The sequence below is a fragment of the Struthio camelus genome, chromosome 1 (assembly GCF_040807025.1).
Source record: "Struthio camelus isolate bStrCam1 chromosome 1, bStrCam1.hap1, whole genome shotgun sequence".
Classification (NCBI taxonomy): domain Eukaryota; kingdom Metazoa; phylum Chordata; class Aves; order Struthioniformes; family Struthionidae; genus Struthio; species Struthio camelus.
This window is the reverse complement of record NC_090942.1, coordinates 223,657,652-223,675,710: the sequence shown is the minus strand read 5'-3', so window position 1 is coordinate 223,675,710 and position 18,059 is coordinate 223,657,652. Positions and strand designations below refer to the sequence as shown.

At 43.2% G+C, this 18,059-nt stretch overlaps 1 protein-coding gene across 1 annotated transcript in view; it reads right to left on the bottom strand.

Annotated features, from left to right (window-relative positions):
* LOC104144680 (disintegrin and metalloproteinase domain-containing protein 9) overlaps window positions 1-18,059 on the bottom strand; it is a 43,181-nt gene that overhangs the window by 12,263 nt on the left and 12,859 nt on the right. The window contains exons 2-12 of the mRNA XM_068934260.1: window positions 17,694-17,776; window positions 16,882-16,946; window positions 15,876-15,954; window positions 15,150-15,226; window positions 11,340-11,532; window positions 7,964-8,038; window positions 7,411-7,482; window positions 6,655-6,824; window positions 5,783-5,858; window positions 5,061-5,215; window positions 2,118-2,286 (exon numbers count right to left, since the gene is read on the bottom strand). Of these exons, the coding sequence (XP_068790361.1) occupies window positions 2,118-2,286; window positions 5,061-5,215; window positions 5,783-5,858; window positions 6,655-6,824; window positions 7,411-7,482; window positions 7,964-8,038; window positions 11,340-11,532; window positions 15,150-15,226; window positions 15,876-15,954; window positions 16,882-16,946; window positions 17,694-17,776 (1,214 nt within the window). The remainder of the gene's footprint in view (window positions 1-2,117; window positions 2,287-5,060; window positions 5,216-5,782; window positions 5,859-6,654; window positions 6,825-7,410; window positions 7,483-7,963; window positions 8,039-11,339; window positions 11,533-15,149; window positions 15,227-15,875; window positions 15,955-16,881; window positions 16,947-17,693; window positions 17,777-18,059) is intronic.

Sequence of the window (18,059 nt, the reverse complement as noted above, 5' to 3'; positions counted from 1 at the left end):
CATCAAGTGCCCACCATCAGTGAAACAATCAGGCTTTGGATGTTCGTGGTTAGGCATTCAAATACAGTAGACACCGTTAGAACAGTTCTTTTTGCTCTCAGGACTACTGCTTCCATCTCATATTCTCTGCTAATCAGCCAGCCTACCAGCTTCACAGTGGTGCTCTTAGAATAGGTTAATTAGTGTTTCCAAAGGACTTACAAATCATTTTGAGCACAACAGAAGAGATTAATCTCTCCTTCTGTCATTTCTGCCTTCTTTCCTACTTTCCTTCTTTCCCCCTTTTAACTCTCCAGTTCTTTCAGCAGTAATCCACCATTTTTTGACGTTCCTAATCCCAAATCGTTCAAGTATTAGAGCTGATGGGCTCTGAACTTTGTTGCGTGGGCAAAAGTAATGACTAAAATTTTAAGGATACCTGGAAACGGAAGGATATCTGTTTTATAAGGATAGCTGGTTAATGGCTTTTCAGCACGAAAGTCAACGACAAGAGACAGGAACAGTAATAAATTCATCACACAAATGCAGAAACCCTAACAAACAGAAGATAATGGAGACAGCAAAGACCAGAGCTCTCAGGACACTGATGGATGGGCCATTGCAGGAACTACTCCAGCGTAGCCTGGAGGAAGTTCAGCCAGAACTTGGCAACTAATAAGAATGGAGAAAACAAGATTATCATGGGTTTCCTGGAAAGACCAAACTTACTTTGCGGTGTTTGAGAGGGAATGTAGGGCTGTGTAAAACTTATTGTGCGTTGTTTTAAGGGGATTTTGGGGATGTACAAAGGTTTTTATGGGATGCTTAGGAAAAGGACTAAAGGCAGGGAAAGGGACAGATTGAGGTGGATTGAGGAGGAACAAGCAAGGGAAAATAGTGAGGAGGACGTAAAAGGGGCCGGCCGCGTGTAAGCAAGCTCCTGGACAGTGCACCTTGGGTGGTTGAGCTGTGCGCCTGAGCACTGCAGTCTGTCCTGTCTTCTTACTAAACTCTGTTCCTAACTTTTTTCTGTATGAGCGTGCTCACAATTTGGTGTGTGTGTGTGTATGTGCATGAGCCACTAACAAACTTGAGGCTGGACTAGCCAACAAAGAGAAGTCAGGGCACCAGCTGTCAGAGAGACCTGGGGGGCTGAAGGCTATATACCTTTTCCTAACATAGTTTTTAAAAACGCTTGAATCCTTTTTACCAGCAAGGTGAAGGATGTTCAAGACAAGCCTGGATATCATACTTGTGCAAATCTCTCACGTGGGAAACATCAGTGCAAAGGCTACATTTTGACAAAGTTACAAACAGCTTTGCACAATAACGATTATGCAAAATGCAAACAAGAATTCCTACTGGGAAATTCAAACGTTCTTGAGCGTCATAGCTGCATGGTTCCTAGAATTATAGCTGTGAAGATAAAAACATGTAAGAATGCTCTTAAAAGCACTCTTACAAAACTCTTCCACTGACTTTAGGATAAATATAATAGAAGAAAGAAAAGAAATGGAATAACTAGACCAGAAGATGGAAATATAGTGAGTGGCAATAATTTGTCTATAGGTAGAGCAGCTTGTCAGCAAAGACATATCTCTTCTCTGGAGTCTCCTGCTTTGACTGCAGCACTTCTCAAATACTTTTATTTTCTTCAAACCCTACATTCCTATGAGCATTAGCACAATCAGAGGAAAATCACCTTTCAATTTGGGCAAGGTGTGGGGAGATCTTGTTTCTGTGCTAGCAAGGGAGCTGTTCTTCTATGCCTGAATGATTCCTTATCGGATACTTGAAAACAGAGTATCTCCAGCATGAACTCACCAGTCGGTCTGCTTAGAGTCTGCTCCGAAAGGTCTCTCTGTAGTTATGGAAAAAAACCCTGACTTTACCTCCAGATATGCTCTGCATACATTTGTGCAAATAATATGTATTTTGGACACAAATAGTGCCATATTTGGGTAAACCCCCATTTCAGAGGAGTCAACAAAAGCGAAAGCCACTGAGCTCATCTGAAGGTGTGGCACTTCAGTGATCGCTCCTTCCCATGACTCAGTGAGCTTTTAAGGTTGAGAAAACACGAGGATTTTAATAACACTTGTGCAATGTAGATTGCAGTGAAATATGTAATTACTAACCTCATCACTGCCACAATCACATTCTTCCTCTTTTTCCAAGACACCATTGCCACAGTGATCGGAGAGAAATGGTTTCAAAGACGGTATGTTGAGTAGACAAGGTAGATTTTTTCTTACTACTTCATCGTAATATTCTTCCAAAGTGCAGTTACTGAATGCAAAGCACGATCTGCAGGAAAATGAAAATACTAATTATATATAATGATACCATATACATATAATAATAGGTGGACTCAAAGGACAACAGGTAGATTAGCTAGCAAACAGGAATATGGGATGTTTTAGGGGGGGTAAGCCTTTCCTCACACCTCTTTTCTCTTATAAAGACACAGGAGAAAACAATACTATGTTGGTGAGTAAGTTTCTGGTGATGAAGGCCCAAGAATTGTCGAGACAATCGGGATGACCAGAAACAAAAACTGTGGGACATTTGTTAATTCTGAGTGATACTCTAACAAGAACCATTTATGCCTACTCTGTGACCTGGAAGAGAAAAGGGGAAGACCACAAAACAGCTTTGGAAGGGCTTTGGTTGTCCTAGAGAGCTGAAGTTGGAAGATGGGACACACCATGGACAATGCAAGATCATCAGGTATGATTCATTCCCAACACGTGGAGAGGAATCGCTGAGCTTGAAAGAGCTTTTATGTGAACACTACAAAAAGTACCCAGAACTTGTGTGCTAACCAGGAGAAAAACAGGTTAGCTTCACACCTAACTGCTCAAATAAATAACTAGCTACTCATGAAAAATGCAGAACTGTGGTGATGATAATTTCCAAAAGTGAAGCTAACTTATTCTTGTGACCCAAAACTAAATAAGAGCTTGCCCTCAAGTTTGGTAAGCATGATGTTAGGCAGTACTGCAAGGACATCACAGCAGCTCAAATAAATAACAAGACTGTGCATATATTCTTTAAAGTGCTCTGCTGAGGACTTATATACCATTAGGGTGATGTATGCTTAGACAAGATTGATTAGGAGTAAGAATTGATATCATGGGATAGGGCAGAAGCAGTAGCAGATGACAAGGATGGACGAGTCAGAAATAAAGTTGCCAGGGATATACATAGGGAAATATTAATACGGATATGGAAATTATTGCAATCAAAGCGGAAGCAGGAGTCACACTGTTTACTGAACGTATCAAGTAATCCGCATATAGGAATTCCAGAAGAACTGTTGTTTAAAGTCAGAGGTCTGGAAACGGATTCATTTAATCAGTACATTAAGACAAAAAGGTTGCTATTTGATAACAGCAAAGACTGAAGGGTTAGAGAGCCATGAAGTGCGATTCTCTGACTTGCTGAAGCATTCACCGCAGCCCTGGTGTGCTGGGTTCTCCATCACCTTGAAGTCACTAAGGAGCTGGCTTCCAGGCTGAGGGGACAGGAGGAACCATCACGAGGTGAGTCAGGACTGCTGATGATCCCATTGAAATAGCTATTTTGGCGCTGATATTATTGAGAGTAAACACAAGTTTGGTAGAAGACATCAGCTTCTCAAGTCATTTACATCTTCATGGAGTCTTAGTTAGTCTCTGATAAAGAAAAGGGTCCAAAATTGTCAAGATTAAGCATGGATTCTCATTCCTGCTGTTCTCATTTTTGTGGTATGTATATTTCAGAAAGTGGAACAGAGATGAGGAATTCTTCACCCTGAGAAAAGTATCCTGCAATTTTGAAGTGAACAAATCTGAAATGGAGCAACCGTCACTGCCTGTTGAGGCTCACTATGTATTGGTGGACCTTTAGAGCTAAGAAGAATGATTCATTTTTATTGACATTGCCATGGACCATAAAGCATTATCAACAACATTTGGAGCTGACAACAGGAATGTTCCTGCAATATCATATGGTTCCTTTGATGCTGAAACAACAGAAGCTGACATTTGACAAATATCCTTGGCAGATTTCAGGAGATATTAATTAGTGGAATTATTTTTCTTGATTATGTAGAATGTTTAGCAACTTGGGTGATGCTGGCTGCAAATCCTCCAGTGGCATTTCAAGTGATCCAGTGACTCACCTCGTCACAGCCTGGATGCTAAGCAGTTTTCTGCCCAACAATCTCCTTTCTGAGATAGTATACACGATAGGTATCTTCCAAAGAGGTTCTCAAGGATCTCAGTTTGATCGTGAAAGAAAAATAGAAAAAAAAGTCCAGCCTAAGACAAAGGTGTGAAGGCATCATGTAGATATACTCATCTCTTAGAGACTAGAGTCATTTCCTTGGTGCCTTGGTGAGCATCACGAGGAGGAGAGCAGGCGCTAGGAAAGCTCCTTCCCCACACAAGGCACCATGTCTGGAAAATACATTTTCACAGATAGCAATTGTAAACAGGCCAGCACAAGAGGAAGGGATGCTGTAACCCATACATCTGCTGGAAGCGTCAAACCTAGCTGTGAAGGAGCTGAAAACAAGCAGCACTTGGGGAAAGCATACTGAAAATAAACGAATGGCAAGTGTGTCCAGTAGAGCCAAGGAAGCCCTGGGAAAACTGGTGTATCTTTTTATCTAAATAATAGCTATTTTCACAAAATTTTTAGGAACTTGATAAAAAAATCATTGGGTCACTTAAGTTGGAAACAATCTGTGGAAGTCTCTGGTCCATCTACCTGCATGAAGCAGGACCAGCTTCTCAGACTTCCATTCTTCTGCCAAGGGTGGCTGGAACTGAGGAATTTAAAGATGCTACGGAGCAACAGGCATACACACCGTTACAGAAACCCAGCAATTGTAGAAACCTAATTTTATTAAGCAACTCAGCTAAAAAAAAGGAAAACACCTTTACTAGTCATGAAAGACCTGAGTTTTCAAAGCCAGGATAAAAAAACCTACAGACACACTGGGAGTGCAGGATGGCTGGCTCAGAAACAGATGACTGACAGCAGTGAGCTGAATCTCACCCAAAGCGATGCAGTGAAAACTAAGCTGTACTTACCCCGGTGATGTTCGCATGATGCATCCTTTATGAGTGCAGTTGCAGTTACAGTCTCTGTCGTGAAATCGTTTGCTATCGTCATGATTGAAACCTAAACTGTGGCCCATCTCATGAGCAAGTGTCATCACGTTACTGATAGTGTCATGCCCAGGGAACTGTATGTAGGAAGAAAAACCACAGGTACACACTTTCTGGAGAGGGTATATATTGATGCAGAGAACTTCAGATCCAGGTTTTAGTGTTTTGCTCAGTGATTATGAAATTTGTGCTAGCTAAGGACTTGCACATGCAAACCACCAATTAGGGAACCCCTAAAGAGAATAGTTCTAGGGAAGCATTAGAGAATTATTATTCAGATCATTCCTAGCACTCACATAATGCTGCTTTCAATGGAGAGTGATCAATCAGAGGCACTTTTATTCGAAAGTACAGCTAGTGCCATCCGTCTTTTGCAAAGTAGTCAAGGGGTTCGTTTACTTACCTAGGAAATTGAAGCCTCAAAATATGTGTCAGCTAAGAACTCAAAACTATAAACTCCCGAGATCAGGGTAATGTGTTAGCATCTAAAGTGGCCACCCGCTTGCCATGACCCAAATTATAAATACACTGTGGGAGTACCGAGTTATTGGGGCAAGATTATGGCCAAAACCTTTTAAACTCAATTATGAGATGATCTCTCCATTTTGGGGCAGGCAGTGGAAACCCTCCAAGTCTCTCCTTACCGAGACAACGCCCATTGAGTTCAGCTGGCACATAGTCCCTTTCCAGGCAAATCCCAGGTCTTTGTAGTGCTGACCGCTGTGGCGGAAAAATTTTGAGCGTTAAAGAAATACAAAACAACATTATCTCAATAATAGGATGCATTGCCTAAATTAAAGTTGGGAAAAAATAGCTTCGGGGAACAAGGAACACCTTTCTTGCAGTAAAATCCTTCAATAGGGAGTCCCTTCAGCTCCACACTGACCTCTTGGGACTAATCACTGACACCCCTAATCAAGATTTCCCTTTCATGCAGAGACTGCATTAAAGGCTAAAAGCATATCCATGTGTTATATGTACGCAGCTGTAAATAAAGCTAAAGGACTTTAAGGGTTTGGGTTTTTTTCACACAGAACAGAGTGTTGCCTACGAATGAAGGAAGTGATGAAGCTTCTTGTTATGTGAGATCTAACATCATCACCTTAGGAAAAAGTTGTAGTTTAAATGGTGAGTTGTAAACCATGTGACACTGAATTAGGACACCTAAAAAATGAGTAGCTGGCATATCTGAAAAATGGGTAGCTTAAAAGAATTTGGTTGTACTGATTTAAAGAGAAGGAAGACTGGAAAAATAGGCTAATACTATAGACTAATAGACTACCTACTTAAAATCTCCCTGGTATCAATTTACATGACAAATGCATATGGATTAGCATATGGACTATTTAAGCTATGATATTGGGACAAAATAATTAGGCTAAAAAAGGTAAAAAAAAAAAAAAAAGGTAAGAAAAGCTAGGTAAAAATTAGAAAAATAGGAGGATGAAAATATTATGTCACTCTGCTTATCGCTCCGCAACCAGTGACCTGAGAGGTTAAAACGAAGGAGTCTTACAGAAGTAGCTCGATATGGTCGTAATTAATGCGGCCTATGACGTCCCTCTGGCACCACATGGAAAAAAATTGCAGCGTATGGGCCAGATCATGGGCGATCGTCACGTGGTCCATGTCGTTCCACATCTCCACCGCGCTCACCACGATCTGCAGCTTCATGGGCCGGTACACCTGGAAGCAGGTCGCTGAGTCAGGCGGGCGCGCGCGACAAAAACCACCCCTTCGCAATCAGAAAGCTGGTGGCCCCGAGCCCTTTCCCTGGTATTCTAGCCAGAAGTGGAGCAGCTGGTCGTTTCCTTTAGTTTAGTGCCTTGTATTAATTTATTAGGGCTTTCTGTATCGCTCATTTTACCTGCGTCGTGGCTGAGTTCTTGGCTGATGCACCAGCGTTTTGTCAGAATAGCCACACAGAAAAAGCGGAAGAGGAAAACTGCTGTTTCTGAGGGCTCAAAGCAAGGAGAGGATGAGGGGAAAGGGCAATGAGCTGCCAGAAAGCATGCAGCAACAGTAACGTAGAGTCCAAATCAAGCATCTTCAAGGGACAATTTCAAAGCATTTTTAAACTGGCTGCGCTCACACTTGAAACAATTTTTAGCAGTTGAAGCAGGTTTTGTACCGTTCAAGAACACATTATTTTCTCGTAGAATAGCTCTAGTCAAACACAGATTATTCATGTCTTTCCCAGACAGAGCACCACGTTAGACAGACAACCAATGGAGCAAAGCAGCAATCACGACCTTCGGATCATTATACTCACCGTGTTCAGGAGGTTGTTTATGGAAATGAGGAGGTGCAACATCAGAGTTTCATTGTAGTGATTAACTTTAAACTGGAAGAGGAGAAAGGAAACGTCACACTCTCAGGGTTCAGACAGAAACCCAGTTTTACGGTGAGCACTGATTGCTCACCCCTTCTGTGTCTGTCTCGGCTATTTCCCGGACTAACTCCCTTTTAACCACATGAGACGTGTCCGTGTCACGGGGTTCCTAGCACCGCTGCGGGTCAGTGGGCCACATTGATTTTGGGAGGAAAGCTCTGTGCATCGACGGGAGCTTTCGGAGGTACCTTTCTTGTACGTACACGTGGGCTGATACAAGCAGTTGCTCTTCATGGTGAGGAAGCACACTGCCAAAAGAAGTGCTTTTATTCCCTTCACCTTTGAGAATCAGTGACAAATGAATCCCCTTCTTGTCTAAAAACAGGCATTGATGTAATGCATTCACACAGGTAGGACTGAACGTGAAGGACTAATTCAAATATAGCAATACAGTCACGACAAAGTACCGCGGCTCTAACTTGCTGACACTTACCAGCTCTTTGTTTGTTATGAGAACTAATTCTAAATATCTCTTGGACACCTGCAATTCGTGAAGATTGGAAACTTCCTGGAAGTGAACAAATCACACCACAGTTATTATGGTAAGTTCAGGAATTTTTACCTGTACGCCAAATTGCAGATCAACGGGGAAAAAAAAAAACAGATGGCATTACTCAAGCAAATTCAGAATTTCCCCGGTACCCATATGACGAGGTATAAGAACACAGTGCAATTATGTGTTGGTGAATGAAAAGGATTAAGGGGTGCCAAGTCTAATCAGGGAGAAACCCGAAATATTCAGAGGCAGAATACAGTAACAGGTCAGCTGTTCATCATATCAGCTGCAGTAGCTGGCATTGCTCACTGAGAGTTGCAAAATTTTTGCGCTGCTTTTCCTTCTGCTGCTCAGAATTTATTTAATAATTAAATCTAGGACTGTACAAAAGTTGTTCTGCATTGGAGGGATAATAGAGTGGGGTCAACAACATGATCTGTCCTGCATCAAGAAGTTCAACACTGGAAACCAGAGAGAGAAACAGATAATTGTTGAGAGAGTCAAAGTTGTCCTGAACTGAAATTGTTCAAGCCACATGAAAGTCTCTAGAATAACTCTTAATTTCGTTTAATTTTTCCCAGAACATCTGAGTAATACAACTAATGGGAATATGCACACTGATAGACCCAACCGCTGAATCAGAAAGGTGCCATTTACTGAACCTGGATTCCAGCAATCTCTGGAAATAAAATCTTTAATACTTCTTGCTTGTGGCCTTTGCACACTTTTTTGAGGATGGGCAGCGCCGTAGTTACAATCTGTCATAGGTACGGCACTCTCAGTCTCGAAACATGAAGAAATGCGTGGAGATTGTTGGCTCGCGCATTTTGCACACCCAGTGAATTAATTGCTGATAGCACTTAATAGGCTAATGTGTAATCTGGAGGCTCATGCTTCCCTTTGGAGGGCACAATTGCTCAGTAGCTGCTATGTCCCATCTCTGACAACGGCCAGCAGATGGGCAAACAGTGAGACTTCCCCGATGCACTGTGACGTGGGTTCTTCCTAAGACAAGAGTGGTGGCTGTGAGTCTAAAATTCTGGTTTTAAGAAACTGTATTTACTTGTTGACATAGCAAAATACTATAGTGTAATCCTTGGAGTTTGATCCAAAGGAACGGCAAGCGAAAGCCAACTGTTGCGCGTGCAGCACTGAGCTCTGGAAAACTGGCCTTAAAAATTCCCTGGAGTCCAAGGGCTGCCACATCTTCTTGCCTGGGATAAAGAAAAAGCTGCAATAATCACTGTTTGCCCCATGCTGCAGAAGGGAAGCTCGAATTTGAAAGCTGATGGAGATCACCATCATCCCCCCTTCCTATGTGAGGAGTTGGCAGAAGGACCTTGTCATGAGATGCGTGAGTGAACTGAGGCTAGATATGGAGTGACACCAAGCTGTTGTCCCCAGTGGTGTTGATTCCTGACACACTTTCATCTGCTGTTAGAGCATCCCAGGGTGTGCAAGATCTGCAAATTTGGACAAATAGCAAGGAAAAAAAAAGAAGGTAACTCTGCAAATGGCAAGGTGGTAGCTCTGGTGTTGGCTGAGATGGGAGTGAGGGAGAGACAACAGCCTTTCTCCTAGAAGCTCTCGTGTGTCTGAGCTAGTAAGAGATGAGAAGTAGGTTTCTACCTCTCAGAAATGTGACTTTCTATCATTTGGCTGTTGCAGAAGTATGCATTACTAAAAAAAATATTGCTTAAGAGTCACTTTAAACAAGGGGACTCATCTCTCTTCTCAGTTGAACAAATTATACTTTATTAATGTTATAAATTGTTCCCTTTCTCTGGGAGCTTCTCGGTAAATTCAATGAAATTATGCTCGTTTATAAAACTATATTTCCAGCATGGGAGCTGATAAGCAATTCTTTCCTCTAAGTGCTTCATATTATTATCAGAAGGCAGCATCTTTGAATGTCGCTATTCCTTTCACTGTCTGCAGTTACAACATGCTGACATAGGATAGACTGTTGCTATAAATAATCCATGCTTCTAGTTACAGAAATAATACTTTATCTCAGCACTTTTGAAAGCAGAAACAGCAGTGACAAAAGTCTTCCCAAGCTCTAAAAAGCACTCATAAATCCAAGCAGATAAATTTTTTTTTAACCAAGGCACTTCTGCAAACAACATCAGTAATAGCCAATATTGAACAAATGATGTCAGAACAAACGAATTGCCTTTGATAACGTGGAAATAGGGTTTCTGAATAGAGGAGAAGCAAGAGATGTGTGCATTTTGACATCATTAAAGCTTCTTTTTCACAATTTAAGCAAACCAGGGCAGTACAGTTCAGGTTTGCTTGCTATAAGGCTTATACTAACATCATTGGGAAGTGAGATAGAGAGAGCAGTTGTTGCTGTTTATCTCCAGGATGTAAAGATGCATTAAATGAAGTCCCATGGGAGTCAGGCTGGACTGGGAAAAGAAAGGCAAACGAAGAGGGTGCAGGAACATCAGTAAGGCAGGTGAAGTAACCTTCTCCCTCACTCGCTGCTCGCAGGACATGAGCAAAAACACTGCTGAGAGACAAGGCACCCATGCGTGGCTACAGGGAGCTGCACCGTAGGGCCCTTTTGGAGTCCAGAGATAAGGCAGAGGCACTTTCACAGTGCCAACGGAACTCTACTTCCTGCTCGCTTGCTCCTTGTCTCCGTTTTGCACTGTTTCAGCTAGATCTCAAGAGAGAATCAAACCCAGGACAGGACGTCCTCATCTGACCAGTCCCTGATGAAGTGTTAACACTTTCACGAGTCTGTAGGGCATTAAGATCCCACAGCCTCTTCAGGTGATTTACAGCTATTATCATGCCAATTAATCATTAATAAGCAATGAGAATATGTCTTTTCTTCACCCTGTAGTCGTTGCACCTACAGTCACACCTCTCAGCCCAGAAAGCTCTTTACCCCACTAAAGCAGTAGGAAGAGTGAATAAGCAGAAGAGGTGCATTGCCTTTCCACCCCTAGGTCAAGATCTCTTCGAGGACGGATGTAAGCTGGGGATGGTTGAGTTTGTGAAATGCTGAACTACTCTGTGTTTGAAAGGAAACATCCCAGAGAAACAGAATTGGGTCTTCTGTTCTCACTATTAAGATCAGGCATGGCTGAAGGTATTGTTTCCATAGCATGAGACATTGCTTATGATAACCACACAGAAATCCTGTTAGCTTTCAGACCCACCAATACAGTATAGCTTGAAACTCCCGTAACGTTCTTCTGAATGCAATAGGAGTTTCCAGTAGAGTTGGGTCATTCCCGCAGTCCCCATGTATGCACACTAACATGCAATACTGCTCTAGCAGAGGAGGAATTCTTACTTCAATAACAAATATTTTACGACTCTCATTTGAAAGGTCTCCATCTTCAGGCAGATCTTCATCTTTTTCAGGCACTTGGCACAGATGAGGTACGTCGCTTTCCAGTGCCTTCCGATAAATAAGATGTTGAAACGTAGAAGAGTTTTCAACAGGTTCGATTTCATACCTCAAATCTCCAATTTGCAAAACTCCACTGTGAATTTTAAAAAAGAAAAGCAACTAAGAGATTTGACGAAGCTAAATGGCTTTTCAAATTCATTTATAAATGTGAAAAGAAAATGTGTATAAATGCACATTTTAAGACAAAAGTCTTAAAAGAGAGTGTAAACAAATGAGAGACAAACAGTAACTTCATCAAACTTTTCTTGTATCAAATACAACAGAAGACAATGTGGTGGCAAAAAGGATGGGTTACTTACCTGTCAGTATTTTTTCAGATACATTGTGGTATCATACTTTGGTCCCCCACCTGTGAACGTTGTTACCCAGCAAATTTGTTACCTTACACACACGTAGGAGTATGCCCAAGGCCCTTCCCTCTCCATGCACACCTCATGTGCTGATAAAAGGGTGAAGAATGCTCTGTCCTCTCCACCCCAGGATTCCCAGTGTTACAAGGACATGAGAGGAGGGAGAGGATGGTGCATTGAGGGGGGTCAAGCAAGAAAGGCTCCTAGAAGGACAGCCATGAGCAAGCAACCCATCCTTCTCACCCAGCACGTGTTTGCATATCCATTTCCACCATGGCTAATTCCAAGCACCGCCCAGCAAATCAGCGACAAGGAGAAGAGGTTCAAAATCCTTAACCAAAAAGAGACTAAAAGTCCACCCTCCCACTGGCATCAGTGGCCTGGGGCACAGCGGCAGGAGCACTGTGCTGGTGAAAGCACGGCTGGAGATGCTGGAGGCGGTCTGTGTAGATCTTGCCGGGGATGAGAATGCAGGAGACACTTCTGGGGCTTTGGTGCTATTTGGGCGAGCCCATATTTTATAGTTTTTAGAGTGGAAGATAAGGAAATATTCCTTTTAGCTTTTTCATAAGGCTGCTCCTACAGTCAGGGATCCAGTGGGACCTTACAAGGAACTTGTCGAAAAGATCTCCTAGGCAAAAAAGTATCATATCCAATGTTTAGGATACATAGGACAGCCGTGAAAGAGCAATCATGCAACTTTGGGGAAAAGTAAAGAGCAGATGAATTTCATACGTTGAGTGAAACTGAGAAGGCAATAAAAGCTCTGTCTGGGCTACTTATTTTTCAAGGAGAATCTGTCTGTAAGAACTGTTTATCTCCGAGAAGACACTGTGGCTGAATAGGTTGTGTCCATTAATAACTATAGGAACATGTCACCACTGGCACAAAAGGCGGTCCTTACAGAAAAACAACCTGAGGATGAGATTCCATGAGGGACTGAGAGGAGGAATAATTAGTTCTTTAAAAAGCCGTGTAGCAGTAGGGTTAAAAAAAAAGAAAATACTCAATCGAGGAATGAAGGGACAAAGTAGTAGCTGTGATGGGCAGTTAGTGTATATTATGTTCTGTAAGGTTATGTCTAGACAGGTGAACTTCTGGGAGCAGGGAGCAGATGTCTGGACAGAAAGTGGGATTTTCCCCAGGACACAGAGGACACTGCGTAATCTGCAGCAGCCCAGGGAGTCCTTAGGATCGCTGGAACAAGCATGCCTGAAGGAAAGGACCCACTTTGAAGGTAGGTAGATGAAGACTGGTTTCCATAAATCTAATTTTCATTTGCTTTTATGAAATTTTGAGTTTTCCCTATTTCGAAAGCTGCCTCGTTTTAGTCTGTATCCTAAAAAAACCCTCACTTAAGCAATTCAAAGACCTTTTGGTCGGGCTTATTTTAAGACGACGGTGTAAGTATGTCTACCCACATCTTGGTCCTATCCCTTGATCTCCTCAGAGAAGTTAAACAGGTCTTCGTTCTGCCAGAGTTCAAATTATTTAGTTCTAAAATGTCCAGAATTACTTGCTCATGTGTCAAAATAGGAAAGCGTGGCCTCGCCAAACACTGAGCTAGAAACCTAGAAGACTTTGCTGAGTCAGTTTTCTTAGTACACAGTTGATGGCATTTGTCAAGAAGACCTCAAATTGCAGAAAATGACCTTTTCCTCACCCTAGCAGTCCCCCAGTATCCGGGCTGTGAGGAGAGCTAAGATGTGAATGTGAAGCTGTCTCCAACTGCGTTGACAGGAGATCCTTTAATGGCAGAAAGGCTTTTGACCACTGAACAGAGAGGCACTTCAGGTGCTGAAAACCGAACTGCCTGGATCAGGCTGGGACTTTGTCCTGCCTGCTCTTACATACTACCTGGGCAGGAGGGGAACTGGAGAAAATCCAGAGAGAACTGGGAATACAGCCAAGAGTTACTGTGGAGGGTCTAATTCTGGAGCAGAACTGTCGGCATTTCTGTGTGATGTCCAAGGCGGCAATACTGATCTCTGTGTAATCCCAGTTTTGGATACTGCTGTCAAAATATTGTTATGAATCTCTCCACAAATGTTGCTCACAAGCAGGAAGACAGTTTGGGATGGACACTGGTGTGCGCATCACCTGAATGCCCGGGGACCAGGCTGAAGCCAGCTCTGAATGCCTCTCATATGGAACTTGGCACAGGAGTAATAAAGATGCAGACTGCCATTATCTCAGGATGGTTTTGGATGATGCTGAATGGTGAGATTGTATGTTCATGGTCAAATCTCTTCCTGCAGAAGAAATGCTATGATAGCTAAGGAATCTAATGGCTCCTCATGTTCCTTAGGTGTTGAGTAAGTCACGCACTTACTTCTGCAGCCATTGGGGCAGAAAGGGATCCCACAGAGCAGGTTCACCCTCACCAGGGATTTCCTTGCTGTTGCTCAAGAGTTCAGGGACAGTGAGACAGAGACAGGGATAGTTTCTCCTTCCAGGGCATGGAGAAATGCACCTAAAGCACAGGGGCTAGACTGTGGTCTAGAAAGTTAGTAGCTGGGGATCATCTCCTAGAGACGCTGACGCAAATACGCTGCATGCATGGGGAAGCAGGGGTTTTGTGGCCCACAGAGGAAGAGGTTTCTAGCAGGGCATGCACCAGCGACAGCCCATGACTGCGAGAAGTATTTTACATTATTTATTTGTTCTTTGATGCACTTTGCAAAACCCGTCATTTGCATGAGCTTTTGGAGAGGTCCCCAAGGCAGACATTTCTGGAGAAGATTAGCAGCCTTGGATCGATAATGTTGTAGTGGGATAATGTAAGTACAATACTGTTCATTTAGGCTGCTGAGCTGGGGATGGTTCATTTAAAAATTCTCATAGGAAAGGTTACACTGGCATTTCTTTTTGCTTGACTATTGTTATCAAGTAAATGAGTTCTACAGTAAAGACCTCAAGAGAAATGGCCGCAACGTTCGTGAGTGACCACTGGTTTAATGATGTGGCTCTGGGAAGTCTGAGTTACAAGAGGCAAAGACACCCGTACGCACACTGCTTTCCGTCACACGTTTGGAGCTTGCAGCATCAGAAATAAATATATTCAAAGACTCAGAGCTCACCTGAAGAGGCAAGTTTCTCAAAGGAAAGCAGCAGAGCGGTGCTTATTTAGTTCACTGCTTTGTAAAGTAAATCTTTAGCATGTAAAAACTTCTACCTGCTTGCACTCTGAGAAAAGAATATAATGCACATACCTGGGACAAGGATTTTATTAAAAACTGATTTTCTATGAAATGACTGCGTTTTAGATCTATACTTTAGATACTGTTAAGAGCTGTAAATGCATTTTTTTAACTATGCTTGAAGATATGTGTTTTAGTACCTGATGCCGAAGCATGTGCTGAGGGACACAAGGGATCCTGGGGAGCCTTCCACAAACCCCTCGTAGTAGCAGTCCTCCTGCAAGGTCCAAACACCCATTACTCCTCCGTTAGCAGCACCTGCATCCCCAGCGCTCATTGCTACGCTGGGCAGATGCTCCAGCACCGGCGACCGTGGCAAAAGCTCCCGTGTCCAGATTAAAAAGCAAAAACTGCATCACTGAAGGGGCATGTAAAAAAACCAAACGAATCCTCAACCCATTTGGAAAGGGTATTTCATGTGCAAAAAAAAAGCGAGGACGTAAAATGTAAGCAGGGAAAGACCATGAGCCTATGTGGGTGAGAGGAGGACCCAAAAGGCCAAGTAAGTGGCACAGCGTGAAAGGGAAAGTCTTGAACGTGAAGACAAGGCACCAGAGTTTTCTTGTGCTTGAAAACCAGGAGTCAAGGGAGAAATCAAAGCAGAGTTAATTAGTAAAGCTATTTGGAAATCAAGAAATGTTGTTCTGATCAATTTGAAATTCTTTTTCCCCATTTTTATCAGCTTTTTATGCAATTTCCTTCTTTCTTTAAATAAAAATGTAAAAATAGTGGATTTTTAGAAAATTGCCCGAAAAACAGAAAGCCATTTCTTGCTTAGATTAATTGGTATAATCAGATGACTCTGAAAAGAGGATGGTAATTTAGTTCTACTCATCATTGTATCTTTGACATATGTCTAAACTTACCTGAACGTACGGGTATTCAGTTATCAGATCTCCCTCTTGACTGTAAGTAAAAACGGGGAGATCCTTGGCTATCAAATTTCTGAAAGTCAGAACAGAAATCCTTAAAATTAGAAATATCAAGTGCTTCCCCTTAAGTGTAGCTATTTCGTTTCTCTCCTGCCGGCTGCAAGAGACGTCTGGTAATTCACTTCCCCGCTTGTCGGCAAGTCCCAGACCGGTGCCGTAATCTCGGCAGCAGAAATCCCGGCAGTGGGAGTGACTGAAGCTACATGACGTCAGATGAAGCCAATTCCCTGGATTTGGACCATGTGAGGTGCAGACAGATGGACAAAAAGATGATTATTTAAGATATATCCATTTATGTACTTTCAAAATGCTGTTCATATGGACATGGGAATGGCCATGATCATTGAGCGTGTGTATCCAATCTGCTCCTCCTGCATGTGGCAGCATTTTAAGCCCTGGACATAGAAGTCCATCAACCCACATGGCAAATATCCTTGGAATACCAGTTTTCTGATAAAAGGTTCAATTGGTCCAAGGCTGGGCTTCAAGGTCCACAGGAAAGACGATGGACAGCCCTAGGTGCTTCCTCAGGATGCGAGGGCTTCCCTGGGATCCCGCAGGCTGGCTGGGTCCCACCAGGAGCTGCCGTGCTGGGAGAAGGTCCATGCAGGGCTGCCACAGCTGCAGTGGCTCAGTGCACGGGTGCTCACGGCACGCCGGGAACGCGGTGCACCCCAGAGAGGATGCAAAAGGCATCTCCCTGGATAAGGCCCTGAGCAACCTGGTCTGACACCAGAGCTGCCTTGCTTTGTGCAGGAGGTGCGACCAGAGACCCCCCCACGGGGAGCTGTGGGGCGGCTGCAGGAGCGGGCAGGCAGAGGATGGGTAGTTGTGCTTAACAGCCGGGAGCATCCCTGGCGCTCGGAGCAGATTGACCACAATAATGGGCCGGTGCAAGAGTCAGAGAGGAAGAAAAACTCGGGAAGCATCAGACACTTACTTTGCTTGTGCTAGATGGACGATATGGTGATTTCCTTCTGCTGTTATTAAATATGACACGTCCTCCTAAACCGTTTGAGACGCAACGTATTAACATTTTCAAGATTTGACTCAACGGCTCCAGCCTTCCCTCATGAAAACCATTTAGTGCCTCTGCTCAAGCGTGTCCCCAAGGGTGATTTTTCCCAAGGGAGCATCTTCTCGAGATGTACCCTCGCACTCTCACCCTATTTAGTGCCCTTCCTTCATTGCCCACTAATGGCCACTGCCAGGAACGGGCTCCCGGGCCAGGTGGACGCGTTCTGGCCTCACGTCCCTGATTTTGCAGCCTCCCATCTCGGGGAAAGTGACTTCGGAAGTATTAGAGATGACAGCCACTCTCTGCAGAGGAGCTGCTTTAGTTTTGCCTTTTCAGCCTGTTTCTAAGTAAAATCAACTCTATTGTTGACAAGGGCTCGATATCTGGACTCCCAGGGTAGATATGTTTTCAGAAAAATATTAAAAGCCCTCTGTTGGCAGAGAAAGGCTCCAAAACTCAGCCCCAAACCCTTTTATCTTATGCAATGCCACACTGATTGCTCGGAGCGCGGTTCCTGTTTTACCCTCTGCCAAAGACTTCTTCTCCAGAAAGAAGTTGTTTATTTTTAAGAATCCTCTTTGTAGCGTTTAGCATTGTTCAGATGGCATTTAAAAAGAAAAAAGCGTTAACAAGCTCTTTTTTAAGTATCCAGTAAGTCAAAAGCTAAAGCCGGGCGCTGGCAGCAATTTCTTAAAAAGCCAGACCAGGAGCAATTTCCTAACAAAACAAATGACCTGTGCAAGCGCCCTGTCCCTTGGCTCCAGCTTCCTCGGCACCGTTACTTCGGAGTAGAGGATTCTTGACGTTTCAAAAAAACCTAGAAGAAATAAACTGCTGAAAATGGACATTTGAATATGACCGAGCTACGGTGGTCCCCTGTCAGCTGAGCCTTCCGAAAATGATTCTGTTCTGTGTTTAAGGGGAAATACCAAATAATGAAATATCTCCCACACCGACAATGTAGAAGGAGGATTTTAAATGGAAGATTTTTTTTTTTAATTTGGCATATTTAAATTTGCAAGTCCGTCTATCTTAAATTAGAGGTATAAAAGCTGGCTGAAGGGCTCTCGGCGCTGTTAACGCTGATTTCTAATGAAGCC